The 20,195-nt window shown below is 48.8% G+C and overlaps 1 protein-coding gene across 1 annotated transcript; it reads right to left on the bottom strand.

Moving 5' to 3' along the window:
* Positions 1-13,224: 13,224 nt before the first annotated feature.
* Positions 13,225-17,149, bottom strand: LOC103714701 (cation/H(+) antiporter 19-like). The gene is made up of 3 exons (XM_008802064.4): positions 16,542-17,149; positions 14,850-15,848; positions 13,225-14,732 (listed from the first exon to the last, which is right to left on the bottom strand). The coding sequence occupies exons 1-3, from the start codon at positions 16,737-16,739 to the stop codon at positions 13,479-13,481; spliced, it is 2,451 nt and encodes an 816-aa protein (XP_008800286.1). The 5' UTR covers positions 16,740-17,149; the 3' UTR covers positions 13,225-13,478.
* Between the last annotated feature and the right edge of the window lie 3,046 nt (positions 17,150-20,195).

Raw genomic sequence — 20,195 nt, 5'->3', positions numbered from 1 at the left:
GGGAGAAAGTAGGAACACTAAAAGGAACTACAAAACTAAAAAGAAATATCAAAGCAATAAAATATGATGTGAATGTTTAAAAGTAAATTGACAATTAGATTGTAGTAGTAAAAAGATGTGACCAAAATTAATGGCAGCAAAGCATCGAAAATTCCTCACTTGAATCAGATAATTCTATTCATATTTGATCCATTGGATAACTCAATTAGAGATCATAGCACCAGATTCTCTAATCGGAAGATATAGCATTACAATCAAAATATTTAGTGGTAATTCTAGAAAATCTTTCTCTTCTTTTAAAACCAAGGATTGTTATCCTTTTAGACTCAGATTGAAAGACAAAAATATACTCAATGGCAATATTTCAGCAAAAAATCACACTAACTGGATAAATAATCAAATGTAGATATAATCAAGCACCTCAACAATTCTATAGAAAAGATATGGTTGAATCTATGAAAAGAATAAGTTCAAGATTATCTCAACATAAAAAAAGATCTATTGATGAAAAATGATAAACAAGAATTGTATCAACATGAGAATTTATTACATAGATCAAATATAAATGAAACTACCATCATCCAAGCGAGTTCATCCCTAGCTTCACCAAAGAATTAGTTCTCCGTGAATTTTTGGCTCCTCTTGATGATTTTTTTGTAATGCAGCCTTTTCTCCTTTAGAACGGCGTGCTCCTCCAAGTATATATATGGTTTTGGGGCTAAAAACCCTGGGAAACATGACTTAGACACGTTTGCATGCATTTTTTCGGCTTTACCCTCGAGCACCAACGTTGGCATAAAGTTCGGGAGGCTCTCCAGTCGCATCTGATCTCCAAATTTTGTGTTCTTATAGTAATTAGAAAGCCCTAGAAGTCTAGTTTCGAAAAAAATTTGAATCATCTCAATTGGACTTCTGTAGCTCCCAAAATTATCGAAATACTACACAAAGGTCTGATCTGTCAGGGCCCAGGCTGGCGGTTTAGGGAAACATAACTTTGTAACCTCATAACTTTCTCTCTGGAGCTCCAATTGATCTGATTCTTGATGCATATGAAACCTCAACATGTCTACTTCATCCCCACCAAGTTTCATTTCATTTGGACTGCAATGGAATATTCAATATTCTTAACTCTATTCCTACAATAAAATCACCAAAATCAATTAAGACTTGGACACTTTGTGAAGTAAAGCTCGGATTAGAAAAATATCATAACAATACCCAAATCATGCTTAAGTCTTAACAATTTAGCCTAAAATGGTAGTGTTAAAAGGTACATTTTCATGCACCTATCAGACTGTTTTTAAGTGGCAAAACATCAAACACATAGAAGGCATACACAAGAGACACAAGATTTAATGTGGTTCGGCATATAGCCTACATCCACGGGTCATGCTCCGATCAAACTTCCACTATAATAAACAAATTACAGCGATTTCTACTCAAGTATCAACATATATCACTTGAGACAACACAATCCAAAAGGAGGAGAAAGACAAGGGTTACCTCATAGGCATGAACAAGTCAACTCCAACACAAAATTTTCCAAACAACTTGTTAGAAGAAACTACACCCTTGAAAACACAAGCTTCAATGAGTATCCATGGACATAGGAGTAGGACATACAAGCTCTCCCCAAACCCTAGCCGTCTTCCCTCACAAAAAGCTCTGATTTTCGTGCTTCTATTTTTATATCCAAAAAAAACAGCACTCAGGCTTTAAAGTTGGGCTTAAAATAACTTAAGAGGTTCCATAGGCTTGGACCAAAAGAAAAGGCCCAAACTATATAACACTATCGTGCCCATGTTATACGCCGGCACTTTTGGAGATATGGGCTTTTTCTCTGATCTTATGTATCATATAACAACCAAACTAGATCTCAATCATCTATCCCACCATAAAATAGGGGCTCCACCAACATGTTCGCAACATTTTGGCTTCAAAATTAGGATTATCCTGGAATACAAATTTTAACGAGCATAGAATCTGGCCCCGGAATATTCTGCAGTTGCTCCATCGCAGTGGAGCCCCAGCCACAAGGCAATGTTGGTGGTGGTGTTCGTAGCCATTTGTTTGACAGCAACTGGTCCTCGAGGTCCCTTGATCGAGGACCTCCAGTATGAGCAATGGGCAATGCCTTCGGCCTAAATGAACTATTGCGTAGGCTTCAAAACCAAGCGAAAATGGGTTCAGGGCAGCCCAGGTGTGATCTGGCTAGAGTGGTTGATCCGCACTGCAGCGACGCTCTATCTATTTGGTGCCTTATTATAATTGTGGATCATAGACTAGGATGGCAATGTATGACCCAACCCATCAACTCAATCCACGAATGACCCGCTTTAAGCTAGTTTGGTTTTGACATAAAATGGGTTTAGATCATAAATGAGTCAACCCGTCTAAATATGTTTATTAAATATGTTGGATCCAGATTTAAACCTTTGATGCATTTAATTCGTTTTGACCCGTTTAATAATTAAGTTGGGATATGGCCCGACCCGTTTAACCTGTTTCAAACCTGTTTGAAACATGTTTAACATATTTCTGACTTGTTTAACCTCACCCGCCTAATATGTTTAACTTGTTGGAATCCATTTAACTCGTTTAACCTGTCTAATCCGTTTAATTTGTTTAATAAATGGGTTATGTAGGTCGGATTAGATTATCTATTTAATAAATAGGACGAATTCAAATTTAAAATTTTGATATATTTAATAAATAAGTTGGAATTGGATTGATGAATTTTTAACCTAACCCTCTCCAACCAGTCTGCCACCACTGTTGTACTCAAAGTCCTCCGTGTCATGTTTGGTGGGAGCCGGGAACGAGCACTAGCTGTGGGCTAAGGGTCGCACCGATAGTGTCCGACCATGCATCCAACAATTTTGGGCGGGGTTGGCCCAAGATACGGCCCACACATAGGCTCCGGTGGCTGTCTAAGGCGAGTTGAGACAAGGCCCACCCCAAGGATTTAACAACAATTGAGGTGGGCCCATCTGACCCGACGAATACAAGAAACTTGGAAAAAGCCAGGAGCAGCATCTTCCAGTTGAAGCAGGGGGGATCCTCGTAGAATGAGTAGTTCACACGAGATGGACTTCGAGTGGAATTTGGCAAACTTCTCGGTGGGAACATTATGTTCTCCACCCATCCATCTCATCGCATCAAAGTTATGGTCCCGGAGAGCAGAAAATGCGAGAATGCAAGCCCCTTTAAGAGCCATCTACAGCTGCAGAGCACTTCCACCAGGGGCCCAAGTGTAGCATACATTTTTGTGTGGCCAGTTTGCCATGGCGCAGACGCCTTACTTGGCCACTAACCAGCCGAAGGTTTACTTAATTATAAATCTCCCTCTTCTAGCAGGTTCATGCATGCCATTTGGCTGGTAACCAAGGAAACATTGGCCTTGATTGCGACGGCCAAGAGTAGCTAGTGGGATAACTTTGGACTTCTTTGTGACAACAGATCGCTTGCAAGCAAAGTCAACTGGTGGATTGGAGATTGCTAATTCGATGCTGATGGATTCGAAGACATGGAAAAACAATTACATCGCATGGGCTATAGAAAGAGAGCATTTTTGTGAGACTCTAGTCAAAAGAGAAGGATTGTCAGACACTGCCAACCCACACCAAGTAGTTCCCTCGGACAATGTCGCATAATTAGGAAGATGCGAGGATAAAGAAATCCATCAAGGCTCATCAAGAGAAGTCGACTTCTAGAGGTCCAAAGTGGCTCTTTACACGCGTGCGGCCAGCCCAGATTGCCTGAAATGGTATCAAAATCCTTCTTCTTACTTTGCCAGCTACAATGACGCAAGGAATGTGGTGGCTGGGAAGGTGCTGAATGATTGGAGAGAGATTCAAAATGCTCTACAAATGAATGGCTCGCCATAGAAGAGAGGTACATTTCATAGACTTCGAGGTCACTATGCCCAACAGCATGTCTACATCGAGATACTGTATTTGAGGTACGCATTTCACTGGGACTTGGCTATGGAACGCGACTAACCCCGAGGGAGAGTCCAGCATCAGAAGAGAGATACAACCCCTGTCCCACAGGCGAGCGTTTGCAACAGGAAAAAATATAAAAAAACACATTCCGCGAGGCCCTGTGCCTCGCCGGTCCCAGGCACCCTCCCGTATGGTCTGTCATAAAAGTGGCCATCCAATCTACGGCATTATTCATATCTTCTTGCTGTTGTGTCTGATCCTAAAAAAAAAAAAAAAAAAAAGCATCCTCTCTCTCTCCAAGCCTCCGATATCCATATCCCGAGACAGGGATGGTCCGAACCTCCCCGTACACAGCTGCAGATCAAGATTGCTCCTTCCACCACGCCAGTTTATGTGTCTAACTAACCTACAGAAACTCGATGACTAACATCGGCTATCCTTTAAGTCCAAGCATCAACCAAGATGCCCCAGCACTGAGGACTTTCTTTAGAAAACAATATTTCCCCTTTGAGACTAAATTCCCTTGACGGGAAAATGCCCTCTTGTTGTGAGTCGTCTGCTCCTTCCTTCCTCTTCACCTTTCTCTCTCTCTCTCTCTCTCTCTCTCTCTCTCTCGCGCACACACACACACACACATTTTGACTGCAGCTATGAAACAAGTATGGAAAGTTGGATCGATGGAGGAACCTTATGAGTGGCTATGTGGAAGATTTGAGGTGAGGGTGCTGTAACGTTGTGGAAGTAGGTAGTGACAATTGACGAACCTCATAAGCACCTCATAACTGAAGTTGGGATCCGATCTAGTTCGAACATGAACCAAAGAAATCCAATCTTCTAATCATGGCTCACGCATGGTTGTGATCGGATAGGAACCATACATGCTGCTACAGCATGTACCCTATCTAATCAAGATCGTCAAGCAATCATGGATAATCCTGATTGGAAAATCGGATCTCTCTGTCTCTGTCTGTATCGGAAAGGATTATAACTCTCATTGCTACTTATAACAAACAATTAAACAAATAAAAATCCGATGTGGCACTATTTCTAGCGGTGCGCAAAAATGTTTTCAGAATAATATTTTATTTTATTATAAAATCATGACTTAATTTACATATACCTGGTGCATAAAGATTTTCTTATTTGATTACAAATGGAAAGTATTAAATTGGAGTATGAAAATATGTGTGGGTTGGTCATGGTTGCTCTTCAGTATGGAGTAGAAGAACGGGGGACATTCTCAAATAAAGAAAAGAATTCGACTACATCAAAAGAACTGAACGGGGAGATATATGAAGTGAAAATTTCATATATTGTTTTGTAGATTGACGAGTGGTTTATTTATCAACTTTTTCTGCTATTACTATTAAAAAATCAACTTCTGCTTGACATAAAGTTATGACTAACTTTTGGACTTGAAACGTTACTTATGCACCTGATGTCGATCGTAATTTACAAGAGAATTTGTAGTATTAGTAAGAGGAGGAAGGGTCACGGATTTACCTCAATGGGAGTTATCGCATTATGCATGGAATCTTATATGCTGCCAAGGTAAGAGATTGTAAATTAAAACATTATGATGCATCGTAGTATCTTATACAAGAATTGTATCCTTTCATCGCATATGCCATGCGAGTTATTAAAAATATCGAGTTTGCTTGATAGGGATTGTAGTCAAAACTTGAGGGTTAATATTACATAGTCTAAAGAATTTGTTCTTTTGTTCTCCAATGTAAATAAAAGGTTCGGTACTCAGATACTCAGGGGACCATCAAATGGTCAGATGCAGTATGGACCCTCGAATCGTGCATAAAAACGCGTGAACATTTCTTCGACATTTTGTTCCAGCGTATCATGTTCGAGTGTGCTCTCACACATCCTCATGCTTAATCCAAAATTCCATGTTGTATAGGACTATCAAATGGTATGATGAGCTTTGATGGCGAGAATGCGAAAAATGGATACTGTGTAAAAAAAGTTATAGCTTTTAGAAGTTTCTCTTCACCATCAAGTTTAGGATGGGATGGATTTTGGTCACGAACTCATCTAGATCTATCCAAAGCGATAAAATTGGTGCATAATGGATTCAATAATCCTTCTAGATCATATAATCATGCATCCGTTGATTAAAAAAAAAAGAAGCTTATATACTTGTTAAACCTCTTCGTTTCTTCTTTTTTTTTTTTGGTCAAAACGGCAATTCATATAGCTCTAACGTGAGTACATCCTGCCAAATCAGAAGAAAGTAAAAAATACAAATGTGGCGGTAACTCCACTGTGGACGTCCAGTGGAGCTCCCCAGAATGTCGTGCAACATGGGAGGCGACCCAGTCAGCAGCCCTGTTCGCCTCCCGAAAAATGTGCACGGCCTGAAACTCATCCATCTCCCTCGCCAGTCTGCGGGTCTCCCGAATGAGCGGATGTCCGTCTCCATACCTATCAGCACCCCGGATCCAATCTATGACAATGGAGGAATCCCCCTCAAGGTACAGCCGGCTAGCCCCAAGCACCCGCCGCGCATAGGACATGCCCGCCCAAGCAGCCCACAACTCTGCCCCAACGACCGTGAGCCCCGTCGTGCCCCAGCCTCCTGCTGCCACCATACTCCCAAAATGGTCCCGGATAACAAATCCAGCCCCTCCCGACCTCCTGTCCGTCGCCACACTACCATCAAAATTCACTTTAAGATAACCAGGGGGTGGGGGTACCCAAGACACAATGGCAAACCTGGGCGCTAAAACAGCACTGCGGGTATCCCAGATGTCCCTAGTCATCCCAAGTGAAGACTCGCCAAAGCAAGAGAAAACCTCCCCAGCCTGAAGCACAGCTCTCTCTGCCACCATCCTCGCCGAGAGCCTCCTGCCCTCGAACAAACGGGCATTCCGGTCCAACCAGATATGGTAGGCCAGGTATGCCCTAATAATGCCCTCCTCCACCAACCTAGGGCTCCGAACCGAAGCCCGCAGTAACTGTATGAAATCCTGTGTCGTCCCTACGGAGTGAGGAACAGGCGCTGGCGAAGACCTCCATATCTCTCGAGCCCTGGGGCACTGCAAAAGCACATGCTGAATGGTCTCCTCCATGTCCGGACACACCACACACTCCTGAGGAACCCTCATGCCCCGCCTGACTAGCACACTCCTGGTGGGAAGGCAGCCCCAGGCCACCTTCCAGATGAATAGCGCCACCCGTGGATGAATCCGCATCCTCCAAATCCAGCCTCCCTCCATCCGTCTAGGTGACTCTCTGCTGAAGAGGGCGTATAGATCCCTCGCTCGCACCTGTGATCGGCCCGACGGCACCCATACCAACCTGTCTGACTCCCCCTGAGAAGGCACCGGAAGACCCAAAATCGTCGCAGCCAGCTGCGCCCCAAACACCTCACGTACCAGCCCCTCCCTCCAACCGCCCTCGTCTGGATCCAACAGGTCGCTGACCCTCCGGCCCGCAAGACGCACCGAGTCCACCAAGGTCGGCATACGACTGATCGGCACTGCAGTCACCCAACAATCCTCCAAGACATCAACGGAGCGACCATCACCTATAGCCCATCTGATCTCCGGTAGAACCCTCCCAGCTCTGGCGCACATCTCCCGCCATACCAGAGAGTGGCGGCGCCCAGCTCTCACACCAGCAACCAAAGCCCCATACTTGGCCTTCATCAGAGAGGACCACATACTATCAGGCTCCAAGACATACCTCGCAGCATGACGAGCCACTAAAGCCTCCCTCCGTACCAACAGTGACTGCACCCCCAAACCTCCATATCTAGTAGGCTGGCACACCACCTCCCAAGCCAACAGATGAATACCGCCCCTGCCACCTTGCCTCCCCCAGATGAAATTCCTAACCAGCTGCTCAATGGACCTCAAAACTGACACTGGAATAAAAGCATGGGAAAGCAAATAAATGGGAATCGAAGAGAGTACCGACCGAGCCAAAGTGACCCTCCCCATCATGGATAATGAGTGCATCTGCCAGCCCTCCATCCTCTGTCTGACAGTAGCCTCCAGGAAGGAGCAATCACTCCCACGCAGACGCCGGCCTGATAGCGGGATCCCCAAGTATCTCATCACACCACCATGCTCCCCCACCCCCAAAATCTCACAGATGGAATGTCTCACCACCTGCCTAGTAGACGGGCTAAAGCAAACTGCAGATTTCGAGAAATTAACCCGTTGACCAGACATGGCACAGTAATCCAGTAGAATCCTACCCAACGCCATAGCATCTCGACGTGTCGCACGAGCTAACAGCAAACAATCATCCGCAAAGAGCAAGTGAGAGATCGATGGACCCTCCACCACAGGCCTATAAGCCCCCAACTCCTGAGTAATCACAGACTGACGCAACACTCTGGATAGTGCATCCGCGCAGATAATAAACAATAAGGGAGATAAGGGACAACCCTGTCGTAGCCCTCCCACAGACACAAAGTAGCGAGAAGGCGTACCGTTCACCAGTATGGCAAAGGATGGAGACCTGACGCAACCCATGATCCACCGAATCCACTCCTCAGGAAAGCCAAACCCCTGCAGTGACTGATGAACAAACTCCCATCGCATCCTGTCATAGGCCCGCTCCATATCAAGCTTGACTCCCATCACGCAACTCCTCATCGGGGCCCTCTCCAAGTCGAACATGAACTCCTGAGCAATCATGATATTGTCGGATATGCTCCAACCTCCTATAAAAGCTCCCTGCTCCGGACTAATCAGCCTCGGTAGAATGCCCCGCATCCTAGTGGCGAGGATCTTCGCCGTAGCCTTGTACACAGTGGTGCACAGGCTAATCGGTCGAAAGTGCCCCGGCTCTGAAGCATCCCGCCGCTTCGGTATAAGGATAATGAAAGTACGCTGCCAGTCCGCTGACATCACCGCTGTGGTAAAAAACTGCTGTATGGCCGCCGTCACATCCTGTCCCACTATCAACCAGTACCTCCGAAAGAATAATGGTGGAAATCCATCCGGCGCTGGCGCCTTGTCCCCCTCAAGGGACCAGATCGCCTCCCGAATCTCCTCCACCGAAACCGGCCTGATCAAAGCTGCAGTCTCCTCCTCCGACACCCTCGTCGCCGGCATCACCATCTCCCCCCGGCCCCCCTCGCCAGCCTGCTCTGTCCACCTCGCTCTAAAATAGCACTCCACAATCCTCCGGATCATAGCCGGGTCATCTGACATCTGGCCATCCTCACTCCTGATTGATCTAATCTTGTTCTGGTTTCTCCTGATCAACGTAGCCTGATGAAAGAATTTTGTGTTACGATCCCCCTCTAAAATCCACTGTACTCTGGACTTCTGTCTCCATAGTGTCTCCTGCTGTCTAAGAAGAGAATCATGTAAAGCCAAATGAGATCTCAGATCCCCCATCTCCACCTCAGATAGCCCCCCCCTGTGCCTCCCGAGCCTGTAAAGTGGAAATGGCCTCCTCCTCCTCCTCAGTCCTCCTGAAGATGTTCCCCACTTCTTTCCGATTCCACCTCTTCAACCTCCTCCTGGTCAACTCTAGCTTGCGAGACACCCGATACATGGCATCACCCCTAACCGGAGATCTCCAAGCCTCCCTCACCATCTCAGAAGACCTAGGATAACTGAGCCAAATCTTTTCAAACCTGAAAGGGGAGCAGACTGGAATGTGTACCTCGGTACTCACCAACAGTGGACAATGGTCCGAAGCAATCCTCGGCAAATGTCTGACATGATAATCTGGAAAGCACTGAACCCACCCAGCTGTGGCACAAGCTCTGTCCAATCTCTCCCAGACTCGGGCCCGCCCCTGCTGATTGTTGCACCATGTAAACCTGGGTCCCGAGAAGCCCAAATCAATCAAACCATTGATTGAGATAAAGTCCTGAAATTCTTTGATCTTCCTATTGAGGGAAAAAGGATTCCCCCCATCTTCTCCTGAGAGTCCACAATGCAGTTGAAATCACCTGCCATCAGCATGGGATGGCCATGACTTATCATCTGAGAGGCCTCCTCCCATAGGGCCCTCCTAACTCTGTAGTCAGTGCTAGCATAAACAGCTGAAAGGACCCAGGGTCTCCTATCAGCCTCCGAAATCACCATGATCACCTCTTGATTACTGACATGGAAACAATCCAAAGTGCAACACCCCAAACTCCACATTACTATAATACCACCCGACAAACCTTGAGAGTCCACAGCATAGAACCCCCACGATCTCGGAATCACCCTTCTTGCCTTCTGTACACTGCCACCACACAACCGGGTCTCAAGAAGAATGCAAACATCCGGGTTGTGTTGTTGCACTAACCTGCGAAAAGCCGGGGCAAACGATGGTTTCCCCGCGCCACGACAATTCCACAGTAAGATCTTCATAAATCACCCTTTAATCCCACACAGCCCACACCTCTGGAGCTGTTACTCTCCCCTACATCCACCTCCATACAACCTACACCTCCAAGAGAATTAGGATTAACTCCCTTCGCCGAAGCCATTAATTGAAGTAAAACTTGAAGGTGCTGCCCACCACCATTCACTTGTGCCAATTGGCACGCACTCGCTGATGTACCCATGCCATGCTCAACCTGATCCCCACCACAACTTGAAGAATCCTCCCCCTGCCCATTAACACCGGCCCTTCTTATCACTAAGTCGTATGCACTGCTCCCCTGTGCCGGTTGGCACACCTGTAGCACTTGCAGATCACTGTCAATCGGCTTCACAGCCGACCCCTTCCCCAGTTCTGAAACACCACCGCAGCCATCCGCTCCACTCGCCTGCCCCGCCAGCGACTCCCCCGGATGCAGCTCAGTCGCCGGCACACCGCCGAGCTCCGACATGCCCACCTCCACCGATGACGACCGGAGCAGCTGGCTTCCCGTGCACGCGGCTTGCTCACGCCGTTGATCCCCTTCGACCCCCGCGGGATGCTCGTTCACCATGGGAGGCCGACCACACACCGGTGCTAAAGGCGGAGGTGAACTCCTGCTCCTCCCGCGAAAGCCAGCCGCCGGCCGCCGCGCCTTCGCTCGGCCCGGCTCCTTCCCCCCAGCTAGAGTCGAAGAAACCCCCTCAGAACAGGCCACAACCGGATCGAACCTGGGCGGGCTTCTGAACCGCTTCAGCGGGCTCGATCCCGGTCCGCTCGGTCGCAGGCCCCCGCTTGACTTGGGCCGCATTTCTAACCGGCCCAGATTCGGCATCGCCCGGTCCACGCACTGAGTCACCTCGGCTGACCCAGTGCCCGTTCCGGGTCTACTCGGTTCACCCACCAGCAGACTCGCTCCCGCCTCCGATACGTCCTTCTCCGGCGTCCTCCGGCGAGCCACCTTGGTCGGTTTCTGCCACCCTTCCAGATCAACCGGAGAGAGTGACGATGTCGACCCAACCTCCATCCTGCTCGGACCAGGGCCGGGCGACGCCGGCGTCACCCCCTTCTTGACACCCGGACCGGACTTCTCCTTCTTCCTGGGAGCCGAGGAGGTCGTCCCTATCCGATTAGTCACCAGCCATGGTCCGAATGCACCCCCCTCCCGGGGCCGGTCTCCCCCTCCCGCGGCTTGCCCGGAGTCCTCCATCACAGCTTTCCCCTTACTCGCCTTCTCATGCCCTGCTTCAGACCCTGCCGGCTGCGCACCCTCCACCGTCGGAGACCCAAAATCGCAGACCGCCGGCCAGTGACCAACCCGCCCACACAGAGAACACGGGGCTGACAGGTTTTCGTATACGAAGCCCTGCCAGAACTTCGAGGCTCCATCGGCCGATCTCCCCAACACCCAAGTCCCCGGCACGAGTGGCGCAGACGCATCCAATTCAACCTTCACCCTTGCATACCCATACCTCCGACGATCCTCCGTGAAGCCATCCAACCCCAGGGGGTTACCCGCTCTCGCCGCCACCTTGAAGATTGTGTTCTTCTTCCAGAAATCCAACGGTAGGCCAGGGAGACGTAGCCACACGACCACCCGCCCTACACCTCCGGCCCCCGTGGAGAAGTTCGGCCGCCACCTCTCCATCGCGAGGAGCTGACCCGCTACCATCCACGGGCCGGACCGCATTGCCGCCTCCCGGTCCTCTGCGTTGGCGAATCGGATTGCGACAACACCATCCGCCAGGGAGAAGGCTTCAACGTCGTAACTCAACTTCCCAACTCGCCGGATCTCCTTCGCCACCCACTCCGCCGGAACGGGCCTCCCCACACTCCTCACGAGAACTGTGGAGCTTCTCCATTCCGACCGCACTTCTTCCAGTTCCTCCTCCGCCATGTCGACCACCTCCGTGAAACGCTTCTGCAACTCTTCCAGGTCACGGCCGGACGCCCGATGACTTATCCACGTCGGCTGCCTCGGCGCGCCTCTCGCCACCTCCGCCCACGAAGGCCTCCTAGCTGCCTTCCTTGGGAGAGTACTGTTTTGCTCCCCCGCCTCTGTCGACTCCACCGGCGCCGACGATCCACCCCCAGCCTCGACCATTTCTCCCCTCCCACCCTGTTCGACTAAATGCCCCAAAGATCCCCACCGTAGCACAGATCTCAAAGCATCAGCCCGCTCCCGCTCACCCGCTCACCCTGCGCAGCCCCAAATCTTCGTTTCTTCTTTCCTTTTCCTGTTTCTTTGTTACTACTGCTATATATGAGACTGGAGAATGTATGTAATGTTTGCGGTGGCGCCAATAGTATAGCAACAGCTAGCATGGACACTGGGAGCAAGGATGGAAGAACACGACCACCTCATGACGGTATATACAAACAAAGAGATAAGGTAAATAAATAAAAGACCAAAGGGATACGTACCGAAGGCATGTTTGGAGTAATCGAAGTGGAGTCGCTTCCTTATGATTGGAGACAAACCTTCATGGTTTGTATTGTACAGTAGTCTCTGTATCTGCACTCATTTTATCTCTAGATTTTTCCTTCATGCGGTCATCAAAGGAAAATAAGTATTGTTCCGTCGACACTGACCGGACCCTCGAATATTGATAAGGTGGAGCACAACAAACCCGCGAATCGTGTACAAAACTCGTGGAAAAAAGAATCCAGGCCTTCCCTGTTCTGCTCATGCGCATCACATCTAAATGAGTGTTTTCCACGGATATATTCATGCATGATGGTAGAGCTAGCCCACGTTGCATTGGACCATCAAATGGTCTGATGAGCACTAGACTGGACCAGATAGGTCTTGCAGCCGATACGGCGCGGTAGTTTTAGTTGTTGTTAATATTTTTCAGAGAGATTCAGATGATTCTAGCTAGGTTACTCCCCATATTCCGTCGCTCAAGAAGGTAAATAGATTAATTAAATTAACGAGCAATCCCAATGCATGCAATTCAACTATATTTGTTGGCCCGGAGCACTAATTCCACTCCTCTGTGAAGTGCATACAGAGACGGATCCACTCGACGCAGCAATACGTACGCGCGAGTAGTTCTTATACATTAATTATCCGCAAGATGCATGGGGAAGTGGGTTTAATCAGGGGGAGGGAGGGCACATAATTTAATTACCAACTAAAAACCACTGCATTTTATTGTTATTGATATATATATCCACCTAGCAAACAAGCAAGCAAAGTCAAAAACACTGCCCCTCCATGCCTCTGGAATGGCGGGAACGGTCCATCTGGGCCACCGGCGTGTCGGGCTCCGGCAGGTCGTGGATTTGCGGCACCTCCTCCGCCAGTCTGAACGCGTCGGCTGTAGGATCGTACTGGCTGATCACCATGACCGACGCCGAGAACTCGGGCTGCGCCAGGTAGCTCCCCACCGGCCCCAGCTCCGGGCAGTCGGTCCTGTCGGTCAGCGGCATTACGCGCGGCGCGTGCCCGACCAGGAAGAGGTTGAACTTCCCCATCGCCTTGATGGCCGCCACGATCTCCATCTTCCCTCCTCCGACCACCTTCTCCTCGTACTTGACCGACTTGTTGGCGCCCATCACCTTGGCCTGGAACTCGGTGATGCACGTCTCGTCGGCCAGCCGCTCGCTCGCATCCGTCGCCCGGCCCATGCTCCCTTCGCTGCTGGGCTTCACGAAGTGCTGGCCCGGCTGGGGGACGAACTGCATGACGGTGAGCTCGATGCCCGGGTGCTCCGCCATGCGGGCGCCATAGGCGAGGGCCTCGCGGTCGTCACCACCGCCGAAGTAGAGGACCGCGACTGTGTAGGAGACCTCGCTGGCGCACACCTGCGTGGAGCCGCCCAGGCCGCGGTCGACGAGGACTCCGACGGAGCAGGGGGCGTGGCGGAGGACGCGCTGGTTGACGAGCTGGTATCCGTGGCCCACCGAGTCCATGGAGCCGTCGAACTGCTGGATCTTGTGGAAGGGGAGGACGACGAGGGCTGCGCGCTTCTGCTCCGCGCTGCTGATGATGTCCTCGTGCATGCTGTAGAGGTCGGAGATGGCGGTCATGGGGCGGATGGTGACGTTGCTGAGCTGCTGGTAGGCCTGGAAGGCGACCTCGAGATGGTCCCCGTTGTGCTTCCTGTTCCAGAAGGGGAGGCCGTTGAGGCGGGCCTTGTGGACCATGGAGATCGCCGAGGAGCGCTCCGAGAGCTCCATGAGGTGCATGGCGTAGACGGTGAGGCGGTGCTTCCGGGTGCCGCGGGACGACTCCACCAGGTTGATCATGGTGGGGACGTTGCGGCTGCCGTGGAAGCAGGCCAGCACGCGGAACTCGCTGTCGGGGTCGTTGCGCTGAATGGTGCGGTGCTTGTACGGTGTCGCCGCCCGCCGCGCCGGCTTGAAGATGGCCATCACCACCGGCGTGGTGATGAAGGTCGTGACCAGGGCCATCAGCACCAGGATGGCGAACGTCTCATCGTTGAGCACCTACATAATTCCCATCCCATATTTGAATTATTTATTAATTAATTAATTAATTAATTAAGGCTACAAATACATCCGAGCGAGGGAGCTAATTAAATCAAATAGATCGCAAATTAATACCTTGCGGTCCTTGCCGATGTTGAGGACGATAAGCTCGACGAGGCCCTTGGTGTTCATTAGGAAGCCGAGGGTGAGGGCCTCGCGGACGGGGACCTTGACGAGGAGGGAGGTGATGACGGTGCCGCCGATCTTGCCGAGGCAGGCGGTGGTGATAACGAGGACGAGGAGGCCCCAGGACTGGCCCCCCTTGATGGTGGCCACGTTGGTCTTGAGGCCGCTGGACACGAAGTAGAGCGGGAGGAAGAGCCCCGAGATGAGGTCCTCCAACTTCTCGATGAGCACCCCAGCGAAGGGCCCCTCCTTGGGGACGACGATCCCCACGACGAAGGCCCCAAAGAGGGCGTGGATGCCGATGGTGTCGGTGATGAAACCGCAGGCCAGCACGGAGACGAGGGTGGCGCAGATGTACAGCTCCTTGACGGGCTCGCCCTCGGGGGAGCGGCGGGCCATCCATTCTAGCGCGGGGCGTAGGAGGAGGGCGGCGGCCACCACGAAAACGGCGCCGGAGAGGAGGACCCAGAGGGAAACGAGCATGGATCCGGCACCGGAGAGGGCGATAGCGAGCGCCAGGAGGATCCAGGCGGCGACGTCGTTGACGGCGGCGGCGGACATGGCCATGCGGCCGAGGTCGGTGGTGAGGAGCTTGAGCTCCGCGAGGATGCGGGCGAGGACAGGGAAGGCGGTGATGGAGAGGGCCACGCCCATGAAGACGAGGAAGGGGGCCTCAGCAACGCCTTTGGCGATGGTGGTGCGGAGGGCGAAGGAGGTGCCGATGCCCATTATGAAGGGGAGGGAGATGCCGGCGATGGCGATGATGAGAGCGCGCTTGCCGGTGCGGCGGATGGCGCGGAGATCGAGCTCGAGGCCTACGAGGAAGAGGAAGTAGAGGAGGCCGATGTTGGCGAGGGTGTCCAGCACGGTGAGGCTCTGCTTGGGGAAGAAAGTCTCCAGGAACTTTTCGCTACGGCCCAGCGCCGATGGGCCCAACAGGATCCCTCCCTGCATGCAATAATTGTTTGTTGGATTCTTTTGCCTCCATATCTTAATAATAATAATAATTCATTATTATATTAAATTATTAAATTATTATGAAGAACTACAAAGTGCACCCATTCTCTCCTCCTCTCCCCGCATCACCAAGAATCTGGCATAGAGATTCCACTCTGCTTCGCGGCCGCTGGGGGCGTTCCAAGAGGTGATCGACCAGTTAGGGTGTACGATCTAGTATCGGCTGGGTGGGTGCATTGCTCATGGACAAAAAAAGAAGAAGAAGAAGAATTAAATGATGGAAGCTTTGACTCCATAGTCCTGTCTCAGTTCGGAGCAAACTTCGACGACGGGGAAAGGAAAGCGGGAAAATGGGTGGTAGAAGGTGAGCTTAGGTAATCAAACAGCCTTTTCAATCGGCCATGAGAGCTTCATTCCCAACCCTCCATCCCCCCGTTAACGACGGAGAAGCTAGTCTTATTCTTAACGGTAAGTTTAGTTGGCTGGGGGAGATGATCCGTTTTCAAACTGGGAAGGTTCATCGATCCCTACGTACGTGCGATGACACGAAGATGATCCCTTGTCAAAAAGGAAAAGATAACTAATAATAATAATAATAATAATAATAATAATAATAATAATAATAATAATAATAATAAAAACAAGAAGAAGAAGAGGAGAAAGAGGAATAGGATGGAGGCTTACAATGATCTCAGCGATGACACGTGGCTGGCGGAGGGGGCGAAGGAGGAATGCGAGGGATCGGGTGACGACGATGACGAGGCAGATCTGCACGATGGCCAGCGGCAGAGACGCTTCCAACGGGTTCTCCCCCTGCCACGACCCGTTCGAGGTCGCCTTCATCGGCGCCGGGCACGCATGGCTCGCGTTCGTCGTCGCCATCCCTCCCAGCTCACGGAGATGGCACAATTAAAAAGTGCAGAGACTAGAGAGATGATGATGAGATCGCTATACCTACATCAACCGATCTCCTCGTCTCTCCCTCTCTCTCTCTCTCTCTCTCTCTCTCTCGGAAGGTAGGAGGAACGAGACGAGAGTCTCTCGAAACAAGGCAGCCAGGGATGGGTGGCATATATGGGTCATTTGTTTGTATTTATAAACGGCCAAGCTTTTCCTTTCTGGAGTGTTTTTTGGCGGCGGTTGATGGGACGGATGGTTGGAAGAGGTCGCCAGCCAGGACCTCGGCCCAGATTCAATTAAAACCAGAACCAGACCAAAAACCTGGCCGTGGGTCCAGCTTCGGCTTCCCCCTCCTCCACCGTTCTCCTCCCTGTTTATAGCATCCCCACTCGGCTCCCCCGTCCTCCACCGGTTCTCCTCCCTGTTTATAGCATCCCTAATCGATCCCCGTCCCCCTCTCTTTCTCTCTCTATTCTACGTGGACCAGTAATCCAGTTTAAATCATTCATTCGTGCACCAGCTTCCGATTCACCCAATCGGGCACTAAAGAAGAGGCCCCACGAGTGCATTCATTCTTGCGGTCCTGGAGGGACGGTGGCGCAATGCATTGTATTTAGTTGGTCAGCGAGCGAGCTTAACGGTTACTATTTTCTTGTGACAGTTACAGAATTCAGATTCCCCCTTTCTAATCCCACTCCCAACCTAGGTAACTACCTCTCACCATAAGCCAAAGCACAGGCTCCCAGGCAAACTGAATCTCGCCCTCCCGAAATCAAGACCCGATCGAAATAACCGGGGTCGAGTCAAGAATCATCACCCTCCGGAATCCAACTCCCGCCCCTTGCCTTGAGAAGCAAAAGATCATACGCCGACTTTCCAAACTAAAGCCCTTAGAAAGGGATTAAATTGGGGCCACTAGTCTACTTATTTAGAGTGGGAGACAGAATGAATATTGTTGCTGCCGATCTTCAAACTGCTGATGTTTGCTTTTGTTGATCTACAGAACAACAGATAACAGAACTTGCCGGATTGAGTTGTGGCTATGGCCAGACCTTCAGTCAGCAAGAGAGTTTTAATTATGGTACGAGAGACGAATGAAAATCTCAATGTAGCAATATTATTAGCATTGTACCTTTTATGGAGGGATTCCAAGCCTATATATAGCCACGGGATGTGGAACTTTGTAAGGATTCTGTTGTGAAAGTCTTGAATTGCATGATAATCGAGATTGGCCTCCTTCTTAGAGGCCATTCTTCAAATGGAGTGGAGAAGATTTGACAAGGTTAGAGCCTATCTCAGAAGAAAAGCTAAGATGATCTTTCATTTGGTATCGCCTTGAGAGAAAGGTGGCCGATGCCCTATGTCGGGCAGTCTTGATGGTTTGGTTGGCTAGCTGGAGGGTTATTAGTTTGCTACTGCAGATTCTGCATTATCATTGTAAGAGCCTACTCCTATTGGATGAGTACATTAATCTGCTCAACGTTGATCGATAGCTTCTCGAGCCAATTGCGGAGGTTAAGATCTCTGAGGATTGCATAGGAAGACATTAGACTATGGCTAGGGTATGATCTGTAGATGCTTGGTGGTTCTCTTTTCTAAGCTTCATGACTTTTTTTTGTCTCATTTCTACAGAAGACGCCAATCTATTGTTGCCGATATGTGGAGCGTTGATATAGATCGTCTCCATCAATCTACGAAACAACAATAGGCCAGAGAATTCGCCAGAGTTGGCTTCGATTGGGCCCTCCTATGCATAAGTCAGAGAGAGGATTTTAATTATGGTGAGAGAAATGAATGAAAATCTCAATGTAGTGGTGTTGTTAGCATCGTACCTTTCATGGAGGAATCCAGATGTACATATGGCCACAAGATTTGGAATCTTTTGAGGTCTGTGATGTAACTATGCAATATTGCATCATAACCATCTTAAGATATGTTGTAACTGTCTAGGATCATGCTATAGTTTTCTGGCATGTCCTGCAATTGTCCAAGATAATTATTATGATCTTTAACTCCCAATGCAATGGGGGCATTGAAGTCGCTATCTACGATAAAATAATCTAGCTCAGCTTGGAATGGTTGTTTGGCCAAAATACAAGACTTTACTCGGTATATTGGGCGATGCATAATCTCAAAGGTTGATCACCTCTAGTCTACTCATCTCGGTTCTTAAATCAGCCGAGGTAGATCTGGTTTGGTTAGATTATGCAGAATGCCATACAACTATGACTTGAACAAATCTATTTGTGCCATGTCATAGGGCTCATTTTTCACCATATCAATTACATAAGATGCAAGTGAGTTTTACAAACATGCAGATTTAAGATCATTGAAATCCTATTTGGCATAGTTTCTATTTTTGTGTTTTTGTTTTTATACAAATTTATGAAATTTCACATGTACATTGATGTGGAGCATAGCATTTGCACACACCTTCTATTGTTTGCTGCTTTCATTTTTGCTTTATGTCTAAAATCAATAAACCTTCACATTTAAAGTTAGGGCTGGGAACGGGTCGAGCTGGGCTGGGCCACTCTCCTGCCCAAGCCAGGCCCATTCTTTTTGGGCTTCGAACTAGGCTTAGGCTGTAAATTTTTTAAAAAATCCCAGCCCGAGCCCAACTTGAGACCCAACCCTAACTCCAACCCGAATCCGATTGGGCCAATCCTGAATTATCCATTTGGGCTAAAAATTGGGCTGGCCCAAAATCGATTGGAGCTTAACCTTTCAATCTTTTATACTATAGCTTGATGCTAGTAACCATGTGATGATCAGAAATATATTTACCAAAAAATAAATTGATAACAAAATTGAAAATAAAATTTCTATTTTCTAAGTGGTTCATAAACAAGTACCTAAGTTTAGGTTTTGTTTCAGGTCTAAGTTCGAGCTGGGTTTGGGCCTAAGTTCGGACTCTATTTTGGGCCTCATTTGGCTTGAGCCATTAATATACTCGAGCTCAATTCGAAAAAACATACGGCCTCTATATTTAAGCTAAAACCAAATCTAAATTTTTTCGGGCCTAGCCTATAGCTCGACCTGAAGTTGGCTCAATCCGATAGGCCTTAGGCTAGCTTGGGCCCAATTCCAGACCTATTTAAAGTATGTGAAGAGTTTAAAAAAGTTGTCCCGTCAAGTGTATTTCTTTCTTGTAGGTTTCTGGAACCAAAAATATAAAATGACAGCGATACCAAACAAGCTTCAGGTTTTTCTCCAAGTTTTTCTTTCCCTTTCCTCTTTTTTTAATTTAATAAGAAATACAAACCAAACCAAATTGAGTCTACGTTTAACAATTTTGCATAGGTAGTGAAAAATAGTCTAAATTTAGAAAATAACAAATGATAGACATTACTTTATTAGGTTGTAATGATTAATCAATTTATCATTTTGTTTACATAATCTTTAATAAGCGTCCATCTAGAACAAGGTTTGCTTTCA

The sequence above is a fragment of the Phoenix dactylifera genome, chromosome 1 (genome assembly GCF_009389715.1).
Source record: "Phoenix dactylifera cultivar Barhee BC4 chromosome 1, palm_55x_up_171113_PBpolish2nd_filt_p, whole genome shotgun sequence".
Classification (NCBI taxonomy): domain Eukaryota; kingdom Viridiplantae; phylum Streptophyta; class Magnoliopsida; order Arecales; family Arecaceae; genus Phoenix; species Phoenix dactylifera.
The sequence above is the reverse complement of the archived record's forward strand: the minus strand, read 5'-3'. Positions and strand labels throughout refer to the sequence as shown.

What these genes read in the sequence shown, in the direction of transcription:
- LOC103714701 (XM_008802064.4), bottom strand. Translation starts at nt 16,739, where the DNA reads ATGGCGACGACGAACGCGAGCCATGCGTGCCCGGCGCCGATGAAGGCG. An exon ending in GTGTCATCGCTGAGATCATT is followed by an intron (nt 15,849 to 16,541) that starts GTAAGCCTCCAT and finishes TATTGCATGCAG; the next exon opens with GGAGGGATCCTGTTGGGCCC. An exon ending in ACATCGGCAAGGACCGCAAG is followed by an intron (nt 14,733 to 14,849) that starts GTATTAATTTGC and finishes GGAATTATGTAG; the next exon opens with GTGCTCAACGATGAGACGTT.